The following is a 17,974-nucleotide window of genomic DNA, read 5'->3' as shown; positions in this document are numbered from 1 at the left end:
AGAACTACATGGTTTGTTTCCTGGGGCAGGGGCTCTAATATGTAGTGTGGCACGTGCCTTTATTAATTTGCAGCCCAATTTCAAACAGACACATCTATGTCAGATTTTTTGTTGTTGTTGAGGACAAATTCAGTGCACCAACTTAAGCTTGAGGCTTTCACACATTCTGTAGAGTATTAAGAAATAGACCACCAAGTATTTCACAAGTATTCAGTCATGCAGAGGACTATAGCATTAAGAGGAACGATGTCCCAGGCTATTATAACAATGTGTTTCAATGTGCAAAGTGATAGAGACAGAAAATACACTAAAGAAACACTGTGGTGTGGGTTTAGATTTTTCAACACCTAGTTTAATTAGGGTTCCTAAACACTTAAATCCTGCTTCTAGTCACTGACCATAGGTAGCAGACAAAGAAGGTTAATAGAAAAAGGCGGTTATGGACCTGTTTAAAAGTAGTTCTTTAGGGTAATTTCAGTCTTCATTCTCAGGATATCAGCAGTTCAGTCCAATCACAAACACCAAAGGTATCAGCAGCAGGGGCTCAATCCAGCAGAAACTGAAAGGCTCCACCAAATTGTCATGAGTCAACGGAAATGTCAAGAATCGGTCAGAATACAATGAGAAGTTCTTTGGTGCATTTCTCTCTATAAAGTGAAGCCCAGAGAAGACCAGAGTAGAAGCAAAACCAGCAAAGCATTGTAAGGTGTAGCAATACAAGAGCCTCCTATCATATCCACGGGGTTATATTTATACTCTTTCTAAACATTACACTTTCTCTCAGGCATCTGTTCCAGCACAACATCATATTCCCTTCCATGTGTCTACTTCATGAACACATCTTCTCATGTGTCCATCTCAACAAAATATCTTCAACTTCCAGAAAAACATCATGTGACACAACTGAGTTCCCAAAGAAACCAGAAGTCTCTGCTTCAGTGTGGGTGAAGGTGCTCCCTGTCTTAGAATTTAGAATGCTGTCTTCATCAAAAATTCTTTCAATTGGTATTAAGCTTCAGGAGCAAATAACTGAATTGTGCATTAGCAGGTTTCAGTGTACTTACTGCTCAGATTTTTAAAAATCGAGTTGACTGACACAGCATGTGCGATAATTTACAATCAGAACATAGGCACTAGACTACAAACATATCTCAATTAGTAAAGAGCTTGGCATACGTAGTGGTTTGAATACAAATGGTTCCCCATCTCAAAAGGCTCATAGTTTAGTCTCCATGGTGTGGAGAGATTAGGAAGCATACCCTTGATGGAGGAATTGTGTCTCTGGCTGTTAGATTTCAAAAGCCCATGCTTGACCAAGTCTCATTCTCTCTGCCTGTTCATCAAGATGTTACTCTCAGCTTTTCTCCATCTTCATGTCTTTCATGTCTACAGCCTTGCTCTCTGCCACGTCAATGAACCATGCCTCTGAAACTATAAACAAGTCACCACTTAGATGCTTTCTCTAACGAGAGTTACCATGGTTGTGGTGTCTTTCTCAGCAATACAACAGTGACTAAGACACCATGCAAGCATGACAACTTGAGTTTGAGCCTCATGTTATAGTGCACTGGGTAATATCAACCCTGGATAGCAGAGGCAAATACCTAGAGCTCATTGGCCAGTTGACCTAACAATTTCCAGACTGTGAGAGACTCCATGTTTAAAAAGGGGAGGGGGGAGGCACTCCTGAAGAATAGACCCCAGAGGTTGACCTCAGTCCTCCACTTGCACACACAAACATATGCACTTGCACACCAATAAATACAGAGACACATGCTAAAATGAGAGGAGAAAAGAAGGTTGCATTTCTCCTACGAGGATAAGATTAGACAGAAAAGGTAATAAGCAGATAAAAGCATGAGGTTTGAGGCTGAAAATGAAATTTTGGCCAAGGCTACAGCAAGATGCTATTGGGTAATGTCATAGAATTGAAAAACCGGAAAGCTGGTGTCATGTGAGTGTGAAATTTTGAGAAAAGATGGCACTTTAATTTACACTCACAAAGCTGGGTTCTCAGTATCAAACACAAGCACATTTTATGGGCATGTGAGAGTGAAAGCACTTTCAAGCCTTATATGCTTTGTTCAATCCAAAGTACCTAGTCCTTTTGCCTGAACATGCAGGTTACCAGTGGGTATATTTGGATCAGCCAAAGTCCTAGGATTAAACAGAGCAAATCTGTAATGACCACCAGTGTGCACATGATTACTGTATCCTCAGAGACATAGCAGGATATAGGCACAGACAGTCCTGCTGTGAAGAAGTACGGTCTATTTCTGTCTTCAACCTGGTCTTGATCACAGGTCCTATTCAAATTAGTGAAACACACCAAAAGCATTATACAAAGAGCTCAGAGGTGCTTGCACACTGGGGGCTGGCCTTTTCAACTGGAAAGCCCTTTAACATGCAACAGCTGGTTACTGGAGAAGTTTAAGAAAGAAATTTCAGGATTTGCCACAAAAGCTAAGCACAGAACTGCCAGATAGGCCAGCTATGCCGCTTCTGGCTATGTGCCCAAGGACTCTACGCCACACCACAGAGATACTAGCATCCGATTGATTGCTTCTTTATTCACAATAATAAGGAAATGGGCTCACCCTCAGTATCTCTTGATAGATAATCAGATAATGGAAATGTCATGCAGATATTCAGTGGAAATTCACTAAATAAAGAAAAATCAAATAGGAAAATTTTCAGAAAAATGGAAAGACTTGGAAACATAAATGAGTTAGCCCAAGCTTAGAAAGACAAATACCATATCTTCTCATTCATGTGAACCTAGGCTCAAACTGTTAAATAAGTGTGTTCAGATGAGAATAAATGTGGGTGAAGACCAGGACAGCAGAAACTAGTATGGCTGGAAAGAAAGGAAGCTTTAATAGAGATCAGGCAGGAAAACAATTCAGGAAATTTAAAGAGAATAATGGGGATCCAAGATGCATATTTGCTACACATGTGTAGGGGGTTTAGTGCCAGCTCCTTCGTGCTCTCTGGTTGGTGGCCCATGCTCTGAGCCTCCATGGACTCAGGTTAGTTGACTCTGTAGGTCGTGTGTGCGTGTGTGTGTGTGTGTGTGTGTGTCCTGACCCCTCAGACTTGCTTACTTCTATCCTTCACTCTTCCATGAGACTCCCCCAAGCTCCATCTGATATTTGGCTGTGGGTCTCTACAAATATCCAGCTTGGTCTTCCTGTGGGTGCTCTAACAAGCAGAGTGGGGACTATCTTGGTCTCTGTCCCCTGCCATTGGATTCTCTTTTCCCTACCTGTGCTGCCTGGCTGGGCCTCAGTGAAAGTTGATGTGTCTAGTCCTGCTGGGACTGGCATCCCAGAGTGGGGTGGTATCCATGGGGGACTCTCTGTCTCTGAGGAAAAGGGAAGAGGGTAATGGGGGGAGGCATTTGTAAGGGTTAGACTGGGAGAAAAGCAGGGCTGTAATCAGAATGTTTAGTAAATAAAAATTAATAGATTATTGGAAAATAATTTTAACGTAATTTAAAAGATATGTGAATGAGCCTATCTGTGACCGTCTAATTTTAAGGAAGCCAACAACAAACCACAGAGAGCAGCCTAAACCCCCAGTGCTGCCACTTACAGAACTGATTTTAAGCTTTACATTTAAGGGTAGTTTCTTATATAACAAAAGCTAACCATTATAGTCACATGCCAACAATATCCAAATTCTAAAGATAAAATTTTGAGACATTGTATTAGGACATTGTCATTGTTTTGTTGATTTTGCTACCTGATCTAAAGAATAATGGTAGCACCATATTAGACTACTTGTAGTAAGTCAAAATTACAAAATACCACCACCAATATTTCAAACACACACACAACATGCACACACACATATATACACACACACAGGGCTTGTTTCCAAGAGCCCAATATCTAAGCATATACATATATCATATGGAGAGAGGGAGGAGGGGGGAGGGAGGGATGGAGGGAGAGGAGAGAGAGGGAAAGAGAAGGAAAGAGGGAGAGAGACAGACAGACACACACACACACACACACACAGAGAGAGAGAGAGAGAGAGAGAGAGAGAGAGAGAATATATCAAAAGACAAAAAGGAAAGAGATTTGAATTTTAACTGGTCCCACACTCACTACTATTAGTTATAGACGGTAGACATTTAAATTAAATCTTGCTTTCACTAGAAGAATGAGGTCATACTCAAAGAGAAAACAGTGTGGAAGATTCAATGACATTAAGGTGGAATTAAAGACCTAAGTGTGAATTGATAGAAACGAGTATGATAACTGTACTGTCAGAGTTTAAGAAACCATGGAGAGAGAAGACAGACCAACATTATTATAAAAACTGTTTCAGATATGAGGATAAAGGAATGGTTGTTTTCATTTTCAATGGACAGAGGAAGCTAGTGTCAAATTTGAAATCAACATATGTAATAATTTTATATCATTAAAAGAGTATCACAGCTGATCTAATGATGTCATTCTATAATCCAACATTCTAGAAGAGCAAACGGGAGGATCATTCAAGACAAGCCTGGTCTACAGCACAAGTTTGAAGCTACCCTAAACAACTTAGCAAGATTGTATGTATGTCAAATTATTTTAAAAGCAAAACCTTCATTCAATCCCCAGAACCACACAAATAAACAAACAAACAAATAAATAAATAAATAAATGTCTTAGTCAGGGTTTCTATTCCTGCACAAAACATCATGACCAAGAAGCAAGTTGGGGAGGAAAGGGTTTATTCAGTTCACACTTCCACATTGCTGTTCATCACCAAAGACAGGACTGGAACTCAAGCATGTCAGGAGCTGATGCAGAGGCCTTGGAGGGACGTCACTTACTGGCTTGCTTCCCCTGGATTGATCAACCTGCTTTCTTATAGAACCCAGGTCTACCATCCCAGGAATGGCACCACCCACAATGGGCTGGGCTCTCCCCCCTTGATCACTAGTGGAGAAAATGCCTTACAGCTGGATCTCAAGCAGGCATTTCCTCAATGGAGGCTCCTTTCTCTGTGATAACTCCAGCTTGTGTCAAGTTGACACACAAAGCCAGCCAGTACAATAAATAAATAAATAAATGTACTAAATTAATTTAAATAAATCAATAAAATATGATAGATTGAAGACATTATTATTAACACTTGATTGTTTAAATTGCTATGGTCCAAACATATAAAATACATTTCTGAAAATATTATGTTAGTAAAACTCATTCCTTTGTATAGTTAACATATGCTAACAACAACAAAAATAAGATACCATTTCACAAAGGCTGAAATCAGTAGTTAAGAGTAGGGGTTGTTCTTGCAGAGGACCCAGATTCAGTTCCAAGCACCCACATAGTGGTTCATAACCACAGTAACATCTGTTCTTGGAAATCCTATGCCCTTTTCTTACCACTATGGACACAAGGCGTGGATGTGGTGCACATAAATATATTTAGACAAAACAGTTATATTCATAAAATACAATAAGTAAATCTTAAAACAATATTTTAAAAAATATCATTTTATAAGCACTGGAATGGCGGTAGTAGAGGTGGTGGTAGTAATACTAACAGTAGTGGTAGCATTTTTTAAAATGGACTAGTATGGTAATGATATAAAGAACTTGAAACCCTGGTCCATTATGAGTAGGGATGTATGCAGTTCAATCACTATGGAAAACCATTTTCAGACTCAGGAATAAATCAGTTATAGGACTGTCAAATGCTCCAGGATATGTAAAAGGATTCTGAGAATAAAGCATGGAGCAGACAAGGTTTCATTCAGATCTGACTCCAGATTTCATGTGAGAATTTTGTGTGAATTTTCCTTCATAAAACTTAATAATTAAGCACTTCTGTAATTTTATTTAATATATTCCATACCAGTTTCCAAACTCAGGCACAATTTGAGAGGATCAGAGGGATAGAAGATACTCACAGTACTTCAGAAATTACAAAGTGCCCTCTTCTCTTACTTGAGGACTAGCATTAAATTTATTATATGTATTGTAACTACATCAAGCAAATCAGGTATCACATGATAGCATTTTTGCTGTGGGAAACACTTTCTAGGTGAAACAAAAATAGACTTGGGTTTGTTATCTTGAAAAGAAAGGAAATGAGTAACAAGTTTTCATGGTATGAGAAAAAATTATCAAGATATCCTATTTGGTAAATCTCTTCTGTTTCATATGAGAAGAAAGCAGGACTTTTCTTGATTGTTTTTTAACACTATACCTATCATCATCATCACCAATATACACTAATATTATTAATTAAATTATTAATCTATTTAGTTTTAAAGTTAAACCTATCTAAATATCCTCAGTGAATTCTAAGCACAAGAGACAAGGCAAATACTATCAAGACACATGGATGTTAATTTTCTCCTGCCTAGTACTGATAAAAACAACCCCCCCAGACAGTAGCTAAAGGGCATGGACCATAAGAACCCTACATACTGCACTGGACATGATAGGCTTCTTGTGAAAAATAATGCTAGTGAGAAGGTTATGTCAACAACTGACACCGTTATAATATTTTGCTTGAAGATAGGAGCCTAGCTTCACAGTCTTCTGAGAGGTTTCATCCAGCAGCTTGTAGAAAAAGATGCAGAGACCCACAGCCAAATATCAGACAGTTGTCAGGAAGTCTTGGAAAATTTGGATATAATATTGAGGAATGGTAGAGGTCAAGGACACTACAAGAAGACCTATACAGTCAACTAAGCTCTACCCATGGAAACTCACAGAGACTGTGTCACCAACCAAAGAGCAGATAGGGGCTGGACCTATGTTCCCTACACATTTGTAGAAGATGTGCTTCCTGTTCTTCATGTAGATCCCCTAACATTTGGAACAGGGACAGGGGTTGCCTCTGACCTTGTTGCCTATCATTGGATCCCTTTCCCCTAGCTGAGGAGAACAGGAGGAGATGATGAGGAGGGACTTGTAAGAGTGTGACCAGGAGGAGAGAAGGACTGGGCAGGACTGTAAAGTGAATAAGTAAATGAATTGACAAGGAAAAAGCAGGAATTATTTATAACAAACCAACACTGTAAAAGCAGTATTAGAATTCCATGAAATAAAGATAAAATGATGGCAGATAGGAAAAGGGAATTGCACAACTAAAAAAGAAATAACAAGTGAAATTAATGTCACGGGTGATATAATGTTGTCGAGTTCATTTATTATGTCATTATTACCATGTTACATTGCACAAGGCACTGCATGAATAAAAACTACGCTTACACATCATTGAGTTTAGGAGGTGGGGGCTAGAACTATCAGTGGTGTAATGGAGCATTCAGAACTTGTGGAACGTCTTAATACTATATGTCCCTTAACAGCAGATAGGCATTCCAATAGATGGCTTGTGAATGGAGCCTCACAGGGTGTACTATTACAGACCTGTATGGCTGGCTTTCCATACACAGCGCATATATTACACCTCAGAACTACACAGCATGATACTGACTCTACTGTAGTCAACTGCACCATGATGGCAATGTTGTCCATATAAAGATATTAAATATAGAAGAGGATCTATAAAAATGCATTAGCCCTGAAATCACATACAGACATCAAACTAAATGGATTTGGAAGGTTATGGTTTCATATTTATGAACATTCATATATATATATATATATATATGTATATATATATTATACATCATGTACATATACATACATATACATACCAAAAAGTGGTCATCGGTTTGAAAGGCAGTGGAGTAGGGATGGGTGAGTTTAGAGATGGACCAAAGAAGAGTGGACCTGATGTATTAGATCTTAACTTTAAAAACCTTTAAAGAAAAAATACATTTGGGTGCTTTGTTCTCAAACTGATGACTAAAACATGAAATTTTGAAGAGTTTTCTCATGCTACTGTAATTATCATAGTACATATGAGTTCATAGGACCACAGTTGTTTGGCAAATGTCAGCCCATGAATAGTGAAAGGGAGTACGAAAGCCTAGGAAACCCTGCATATTACCACATATATACTTCTCAGTCTACACTAAACTCAACAGAAACTCCTTAGTTGTCATAAGTTAATCTTAGCTTACTGCAATTCTTTTCTTTTCTAGTGTTTTTGTTTAGCTTCTTGTCTCCTCTGTAAAATCAATCTAAGACACAAGCACGCTGCACAGCTCTACAAAAATACTTCATATTCTTGTTTGTTGTCCTTCAAGAGCAATCCTTAGAAATGTTGAGAAATGTTCCTGGAATCGTAGTCCTAGGCTGCCAGCTAGCTGAGCTCGATAATAATTGCTTTTTTCCTAAATGGAACCATGCCGTACTTTAAGTAAATAAAGAACGTTCTGCTGTGAGACCGCAGCATCAGCTAGTAGAGGAAGTCTCTGTAGATCTCTGGTCCTCCAGCGCTTGTTTATCATGATACGCCTTATGTTTATTCTTGTTTGTAGCCTCATTCCAATGTGAAGTCTGCTGGCTTCCGTTATAGATTTGATGATTGGTCCAGACAAATCATAATTTCTAGCCCATTTCTTAGTGGAACGTCTAAGGTTACTTATGACTAATGTATTAGATAGATAATAATCTTTTATGAGATTATATTTGGATGGCAAAACACCAGAAGAATTGCTTAAGCCAGTTTTGAGAAGAATGTATCCCCCACTACCCCACAGGAAACACTCTGGAGAGTGAATTTTTATTTTCTAAATTAATTAAGTGTTCCTTTGCCTCTGCCTTTGGTTTTTAGCTTATTAGAGTCAGAAACTGAAGAAAAAATATTCTTATTGATTCTTCCTCTCTTGTTCTCATGACCTCACTGACTTCTCCTGGAAGAACACAATGATTTCAGCAAACAGCACCTACCTGGGTCTTGGTGGTGATGGTAGATTAGAAGATAGATAGACAGATAGACAGATAGATAGATGATAGATAGATAGATAGATAGATAGATAGATAGATAGATAGATAGATATCCCAAATCGCAATTCTTCTCACTTACTTAATTTCAAGCTAAATTAAATGGTTCCATGTGTGTGTTTAAAACACCACTAATGTTAAGGAAGTCACCAACTTACTAGGGCAGCAGCCAAATTTTCCTCCCTAAAAAATAAATGTTTTGTAATCTGCCAAAACCCAGCAGAGGGCATCCTTCCATTTCATGAATCATGCAGAGAAAAACCATTTTAGTGCAATCTAATTCCCATGATGCTTCTTCGTCTAGATTCAGACAACAGCTGCCTTGCCTGGGCTTGGAGGAGAATTGTTACACAGATGATTATGACTTGCTCCCTCCAGGTGCAGAAACAGCAGAGTTATCCCTGTGGCCTTCTCTCCCAGATGCTGAGTGTGCACATAAAGAGATCAGAGAGAAGACGCAACTGGGAAAGAGCCAGGACCCTGACCTCATTTGTAGCATTCACCTTCTGTCCTTCCAAATGAAAGACAGATGATGGAACTGATATCACAGCCTGGTGCATTACCTCGGTAGCATGCAGAACTTAAGTACTCTGGATTCTGAATGCAATACAATGGGTCAGGAACAACATATGAGTGAAGGTCGCCTTATATCTGAGGATGCACGAAGCTGTCCATTAACTTTAACTGTTTAGTTCCACTGAAATTGAACTTACACAGTAAGTCTGAAGTATTTTACATTATTGGAACATGCCCCTAGTTAAAAGCAAGTTTCCATCTATCTTTGTCGCCTGTTGCTTTCTGTTCTTGTGTTTTAAGATAAAGTCTTATGAATCCCAGATTGGCCTCAAACCCACTTTGCAATTAGGGGCCTCCTGTTTCCACCTCCCAAGTGTAAATGCTAGAATTTCAGACATGTGCCGTTATAACCTGTTCGTGCAGAAATGAGGTATGCCGTGGGGCCTTTGTGCATAACAGGCAAACATTCTGCCAACCACATCCTTAGCCACATTCTGGAGTCCTTGTAAGTTACATTCTCTGGGTGCTTGAAAAGATCAAATCCTTGGTTTATGGAGGAAGCCAGGGAAAGAAGACATAGCTATAAGGAAGCTGCATAACCACGTCGATCTAAATTCACTGGAGCATCTACTTCATGCAAAGCCCTATTCTAATTGCTATTATGACGTATAGTAAAGTCCCATTGCTCAAACAAGCCTTACACAAAGCAAGAATTCAGAGTGTCAGACAGACCTAACCCAGATTCATTCCCATTGGTCAGCTATGTTAGTTGGGTGAGAAGCTTCTACACATCAGAGCAGATATTTAAAACATGGCTGCCTGAGTCCATCATTTGCTTATTATCCAACATCCATGGGAGGGCTGAGAGTAGAGTATCCTAAGGATCAGACATATGCACAACAGTAGATTGAGAAGGCAACATAAGGTATCCCCATCACTGTCCTTATCTTTAACGCTACACTCACAGCCACTATTATAGTTTGCTGGAACCTAAGAGTGTATGCTGAAACACACGGGTAGAAGATCAATACTTCAAGTCAGAATGACTCTATTTCAAAATCCTGTGCCTTTCCCCTTCTGATTAAAATAAAACTGCATGTCGCCATAGCTATGCAATTATGAGTGCTCAACATTTATCTTTCCTTTAATAACTATGATTGTAGTCAATTTAACAAACACAGTTTTCCGAAACAAAGCAGACATTGCTCCTGATATAGATTTCCTTCCTCATTCCCCCAATATTAAAGGTTAAGATCAGATGCTGAGCATGACCAGGATCTAAGCATCCGTCTAAGGTGTGCAAGTTCTTGATCCCTGATAAGGGATCATTTGTCTGGCTATACTACTCTTAGTGGTTGCTATCCCTTTAGGCTTTTTGCTCTCATCCTGGGGTGTCTTACCCAAGTGTGTTCAGAGATCAGGGGGTTTAAGGACACTAACGGTGTTATTCAATGAGCCAGAAGGAGGCAGATTTGTTGCTCTTCTGCAAATTGGGTTCTTTCTGCTTATCGCTCTGTATGAATCTATCTCACGCTGCTCTGTTGCTAAACTGAAGAACAAAATGATACTAAACAGCAATCAGATGAAATGTTGGCTCCAGACTTTATTTCAGGCATGCCATCTTTGGGTCATGGGGCCAGAAATTATTTGATTATTTGAGTATGGAGAATTAAAATTTCCAAATGATTTTCTTATAAATGCTGAATTTTTAATTTACACTAAAAATGTAGTTTTATCTTTGGGTCAGTGTTTAGGAGTCAGAGTTAACTGAGCCTGTCCAGAATGTATTGCTATTCAACAAAGCAATTTCACACTGACTTCGTTTCACTGTTACTCTGCAAGGATGAGCGACGTGGCAGTGTATTGTTTGGAATAGAAATAAGAATCCAAGCCCTTAGGTCTGAGCTCTGCCAAAAGCAAATGTCTGGCTGCTCATGTCACAGGCCTCCTTTTCATACAGTTGATAGGTGGAACATATGGCAAGGGAAGTTTCTTCTGTAGTATGCTTACCCCAAGATAATGGCCATCAATGAAGACAACGGGGAGGGAAGGAGCTTCAGAGACTCTCCTGCATCGTTCATCCAACTCTTTCCCATAATCGCCATTCAGAGCTATGTTTTTCTCTTCAAATTTTACTCGATGGTTTTGGAAGATCTTTCTAACCAGTTCGCACCTCTCAAAGGTCGTCCTCACCACTCGAAGGCAGGTTGTATAAATCACCACACGGTCAAATTCCAGGTCAGCAGATGGTTGCTGGAAAGAAAGCATTGAAGTGTAAATGTGTTTGCTTTGCTTTCTGAGATCTTATTGTGTGTGCCCAGTTTGAATGAACAGCTTTGGGTAAATGTCTTATACATTAAAAGACACTCACAAAGGTAGAATGAATGCTTTGTACATTCAAAGTCATATGTTTCTAAGACTGAAATGTGCTCTCAGTAGCAGAATGAAAGAAACTGGAAGTTTTCCATCACATGCAGAATCTAGATGTGTGTGGTTATTTATGGTATATAAAGGGCAAAAGAAATGGCAGTAGTTAAAGATGGAAGATGGAATATATGTGACGTAAAGGAATAAATGACTGCTTAGGTGGTGAAGGAGACAGAGATCACTGTATGTGTGGGCAGGATGGATAAGAATAAAATAGTGAATTTTGGTTGTTTTTTCATTTTAGTAGCATATGAAATAAGTTTAATATTCATTATGATTAATATTAAAGGGATACCAGGTGGTAAAATAATGAACAGTTGATTTTTTAATATGGAGATGTTGTTCAGATCTTTTTAAATCCACTAAAGAAAACACAGATAATCTGAAAGCTTGATAATGAGATGCCATCACCAAATATGAATGGCTAATATTTATACACCAAATATGAATGGCTAATATTTAAACAGTTGAAAATTCCTAGACTTTTGAATCACAGTTTCCTATGACTTAATAAACACTGAACTATGGGAAGGTTTTAAAGCTGAAAGAGCATAGCACTTGTTGATGTACTTTCTGAGTGACAGGCCTCAAATATGCAACAAAAAGGCTCTGTCACAAAGAGTTAGGACTGGGTGGTGCATAATGGGAGTGTATCAAAGCAAGCACAAGAGGGCAAAGGGACTAATTGTTGAACTAAAATTCTCTAGTTTAGTTGGACATGCCAGAAGAGAGGAAAGAAATACCCTAAGTCAAGATGACATTGTTTGATTTAATAATTTTTTCTATGATTTCTGATAAACCACATGCCTATAGCTACTTGCCTGAGATCCCTGCCCATTAAATTAATTATCTTAAACATTTTATCACACTGATATGTAAAGTCAACTAACACAACAGGGTTATGGTCACTTAAAGCAACCCCATGACTCTTTAAATTCCCATGAAATGAGAAATTAGTTTAGAAACATTCCAGACAACTGAATGCTAAAACCAGACAAACAGAACTTCATTAGTTTCTATTCGAAGAAGATGAATTTTTCAAGATACAAATGGAAAAACAGTAATAAAGAAATCCAAAGCCATAAGAATATCAACATAATGGCCTTCCCTCCAAGAAAGAAAAACTTTTTCCTTGATGACATATTTAATAAAGATATAGGAATGACGTACTAAGTTCCTCACATGTGTATGACTGTGGGACAATACACTAGAATATGAGAATCCTATGATGGACACATCATCAAGATTTGATTCCTCTGAAATTGAGAAAGACTCATGTTGGGGGAGAAATGTGAGGCCTGGGAGGAGATGTGATCATATGGCATTGTATACATGTATTAAGTAATCAAAATTTTAAAAAGTCAAGGTATAGGGATTACTTATTTTTCCAACAGAGTATAGCAATTAAGCTAAAAACCCAGAAGATAGAAGGAATGAGTAATCTCACAACTCTGAAGGCAGGAGAAGGAACAGAGATGGTAAGAACACAGGGTGAGTAGAATCTGAAAAATTAGATGGCTTCATGAAATCACTGGGTTAAAGGCATGAGGCCCTACTGGTGTCAAACATAATTACTTATATACAAGCTTAAAATTTTTAATTTAGGAAATCATCTGATTTGTAAATTATTTGACCAAATTTTAAAAGTTTGAAATGGCTGAAGAGATGGCTCAGGGGGTTAAGAGTACTGGCTGCTTTTCCAGAGGACCTAAGTTCAATTCCCAACACCTTCAAGGAAGTTCAAAACGGTCTAACTCCTGTTCCAGGGGGTCTGACACACTCACACAGACATGTGCAGGCAAAACACCAATGCACATAAAATACTACATAATAAATTATTATAAAAATGTTCTATAAACTTCACATAGACCAAGTATCTGAAAGCTGAATATTATGTATGTTAAATTTCTGTCACTATGATAAATGTCTGAGGAAATCATCTTATCAAGAGAAAAGTTACTTTAGCTCACAGCTTGAGAAGTTTCAGTTCAAGATTGGGAGACTCAATTGTTTTGGGCCTATGATGGGCCTATGGTGGGGTTGTGTGCTGCAGTAAAACTGCTTACTTTATGAAGTAAAGAGGAGAAGGAAGGACCTAGTTCTATCTATAATAATACTGAGATATTACTTTTAGCCACCTTTTAGCCCTGAATTTTTAAATATACTACTGCGTTCCAACAGCTCCATTCTTGGAATAAAGATTTTACATACGGGCTGTTAGGGCACATTCTAAATATAATTTTTGTCATAGTATAAACCACTAGGGTAGAGAAATCATGGCCTTGTCAATTATATATACTTGGGTTCTAACTCAGGCTGTCTGTGTGTGCTTGGGAATCAAATGACCTGGTAAGTGTCAGTTTTGTTCTCTATAAAGAGTAATAATAACGGCATTATTATTTTCTAACTGGTTTGCTGAGAAGATAAAGTAAGAGTGACTATAAAAGCAATTAGCAGGATGTTAAATGGTAGCTCAGTGTTCAAAATTAAAGAGGAAAACAGGGATGTAGTGAAATCGTGTGGTGGAGGGAGGGGGCAGGGAAAAAGAGAGGAGAAAGAATTTGAGGAGAGAGCGACATTATGGGAAAATGTTTTTGTTTTGCTCCCAGATGAGGGATATATGGTACTACTTCAGATTGTCCACAACAAACTATGATTTGCCTCCTGCTCTAGCAAAGCCATGGTTTCCAGATGCAGATAATGTGGTGTCTGGAATTCTGGGGACTTCTCAAAGGATATATAAATGCTAGAGCTTCCATAGGAGGGGCTGTTTGGCCAGTTGGTGGCCGGATGCTCTTGGTTGCAGTTTTTGTAGTTTGTCAAGTAGTAATATGCAAAGACAAAAAAGAAATTAAATATCCTAATGGTGAAGATAAAACTTGCCCCAAGAAACCAAAGTCTCTAATCAGAAGAAAGAAGTCTAACGATTGTCACCTCCTTTCCCCTCTATCCCTTTTTCTCTCCTTCCAAGTGTTAGGGGATGGAAGTGTGGAAGAGGAGGGGTGGAGACAAGGAAAAGTAAAAACTAACACACAAACTAGTAAAAAGTCTGGTGTGGGGGCTGGTGTGGGGCAGTTACAGTTCCCATATGAAACGTTTAAGATTGAAAACACACAAGATGTTAGAGGAAAGATGAAGGTGAACAATGGTGAAAGCAGGTAATCTCTACATTCAGACATGCTCCCTCCTAGACCAAAGCATCTTGGGTCAGCAGTTCCTCCTCCCACTCACCCCCATAGAGGCGGAGCCAATGCACACACTGGAGCCTTCTGAGTTTGGCAAAATCCTCCTTCCTCTGATCTCGGGAGGGCCTCTGTTTTCCTTCCTTTATAATTGGACTCTCATTTCTCTCTTTATTCTTATTTAACCCTGTGTACTAATGGTCTAACTTTGCGTTAAGTAGTGATGTCACAAAGGACAAATTCACCATGCACAAGACATATTGAGGGGAGAAACATTTGTTGTGGTTATGGCAGTGGTTGTGGTTTCTCCTCCTTCTCCTTGTACGCTTCTTCCTCCTCTTCTTCTTCCTCATTAACTGCAGTGTTAGCTGTGAATTTCCTCAGGCACAGTCTTGGCTATGATAAAGATATTGCCTTCTGTAGTAAGTTTTCTTCGAAGCTTTGTCACAAACAGGTGTTGAACTGGGTGGATATTAAATTGGAAAGGATTTGTTATAACTACCAACTCCTCCTGATAGAGAACTTGGGCTTATATCTTTTTAAAATAGCTGCTTGCCTTCCTATCGGTCATGAGAATGAACAAACATAGTGCTATGCACAAAGTATGTCTCAAAAGAAGTCTTCAGCAATATGGCTTGCAGTCTGAAAGAATGGAATACACAAGTAAACGTAGTGTCGCAACTTGCTAGGTACACAGAGACTAATGCTCGAGTAGCTAGAAGAGCATTGTGCAGAATGCTTTCTATGGTTGCTTTAGAGGTCCATTTCCTACATCTGAGCTGACAGTGAAAGGATAAGGCTAGGTAAAACTCTGCGGGAAAATACTGCTTGCTCCTCTGATGGGATGGGAGGAGCTTGGAATGCTTGAGCTGCCTCAAATGTCTTTTCTTAAAACACAAAGGAGGGGAAATTACATGTTACCAAACTCCTCTAGATCTCTTTGAAGGGCCCTTGCCATGTATTTTATGGCCACTTTAAATCTCAAGAGCCTTTAACTTAAGAAGAGTATGATATGCATAAAGGATGATGCAAGTTGCACTGAATCATATTAACATTTCAAGAAGATGAATGGAGAAAGGCCAGTGGCACAGTTGCATATAAGATGGGCACCACACAAATGTAGCCAGTGCTAATGGTAGCATAATCTAAATAAATGGTTTGCCCAGAGTTATGTAGGCCACAATCTGAATAATTATATTCAACCTCACTGCCAGCTCCTTCAGTCTGAGAACAAAGGCTGAATGAACGTGGGATAAATTGAGGTTACAGAACATGGCTAGATATTAGACTACAATATTATGCATAATTTAGAAGTATGCCTGTCTGGAGGTAGTAATATTTGAATGAGTTTTCAAGATTGTTTTTCTAATTTTATGATATGAATTTTAAATAATAATTTAGTTGACAGAAAGTGTCTATATTTGATTTATTTTCCTATTCCTCAACAGATTTGTCAAAGCATCTGGCCAGAAATCTAAGAATAGCGTCTCAGTGGTACACTAGCTGTTTTCACCCTCCAAGAGGGTTACCATGGGAATAGCATGAGGATAGAAAAGATGGAAGGCCCTGGAACAGCATAGATAAGGCACCTCTGTGAAGTCTGCTGGTCTCAGAGTCCCAGAGAGTAATAAGGGCAGGCATTTCTTCCTCTGTATGGGTTACAAAGAAGAGTCTTGCAGATGTTTGGGAGCTTCCCCACAATCTGTGTAGCAAATAGACAGAAAAAAAGGATGGGTATGAATGAGTCTAAGAGGCTGTGAGTCAGCCTGTGTGCCCTGTCCATACAATAGCCACTATGAAAAGGTACCTGCATCGCTATTCATCTTTAGGCATTCTGAAGCCTTCACTCCACTTGGTCAGTCCTTGGAGTTAGTCACCACACATCCCATTCAGGGGAACAGTGGGATACAGGCTCAGCCCCTCAACCTGGAGCAAATCCAGTGGAATATTTACAGTGGCTGTCTGTTAGGTAGTAGCCAGGGCTGGATAGACTTCTTGATACAGTCTTCTGAGCCTTGCTTAAGTGTGCCTTCAAGGCCTAAAAGAATCTACATCTAACCAACTACAGAAATTCCAGTCTTAAGACATTATTAAAATAATAACAGTCAGAATAATAATATACTTTAAATGTCTTCAAACATCACCGTCAAACACAATGATAATTATAAATTTTTGTCTATTTAATTCTCATTGTAATTTCCAGGATGGTACTATCTAAGAGACAGAGTCGGGTCGCCACTATGAAGACTCGGGGCCTGCCCACAGACTACTGAGCATCTAGAAGACCTCAGAATCACTCTCCCACATGAGTTCGCAGTTGAGCCCATGCTCCTTCCCCACTGATTATCTGGGGAGAGATTCCAGGAACTCTCAGGGTATAGGTAGCACAATGCTGACTGGGAACAGTGTGTTCCAACCCAGCAACAGAGCAGGGACACTGCCATCAGAACTCACTGCCTTCCCTCAGAGAGCTGAACACCCAGAAGCAATCTCCCTCCTGAGCCCATGAGCCCACAGACCCACAGGAGAGACAAGCTCCAGTCAGAGAAAACAAGACTGCCTAACATCACAGATAACAAGATGGCAAGAGGAAAGTGCAAGAACCTAAGCAGTGGAATCCACGACAACCTGGCAACATCAGAACCCAGTATTCCCTCAATAGCAAGTAGTAGATTTTTTAGCACACCAAAAAAACAAGATATGGACTTAAAGTAATACTTCGTGATGATGATGGAAGTCCACGAGAAGTGCATAAATAGCTCTCTTAAAGAATTACAGAAGAACCAGGAGTACACAAGTAAGTAAACAAGTAGAAGCCCTTAAAGAGGAAACACAAAAATTACTTAAAGAGCTATAGTAAAACACAACCAAACTGATGAAGGAATTAAAAAACAGAAATGGAAACAAAAAAAGAAGTCACAAAAGGAGACAACCCTGGAAATTTAAAAAAAAAAAAAAAACTAGGAAAGAGATCATGAGT

General features: G+C 39.1%; 1 protein-coding gene across 1 annotated transcript in view; it reads right to left on the bottom strand.

The window, feature by feature from the left end:
• The window catches only part of GRXCR1 (glutaredoxin and cysteine rich domain containing 1), a gene marked incomplete at both ends in the record, with an annotated part of 109,149 nt that overhangs the window by 35,867 nt on the left and 55,308 nt on the right, over positions 1–17,974 (bottom strand). The window contains one exon of the mRNA XM_080920109.1: positions 11,396–11,638. Within this exon, the coding sequence (XP_080776235.1) occupies positions 11,396–11,638 (243 nt within the window). The remainder of the gene's footprint in view (positions 1–11,395; positions 11,639–17,974) is intronic.

This window comes from Micromys minutus (genome assembly GCF_963924665.1).
Source record: "Micromys minutus genome assembly, chromosome: 1".
Classification (NCBI taxonomy): Eukaryota; Metazoa; Chordata; class Mammalia; order Rodentia; family Muridae; genus Micromys; species Micromys minutus.
The sequence above is the reverse complement of the archived record's forward strand: the minus strand, read 5'-3'. Positions and strand labels throughout refer to the sequence as shown.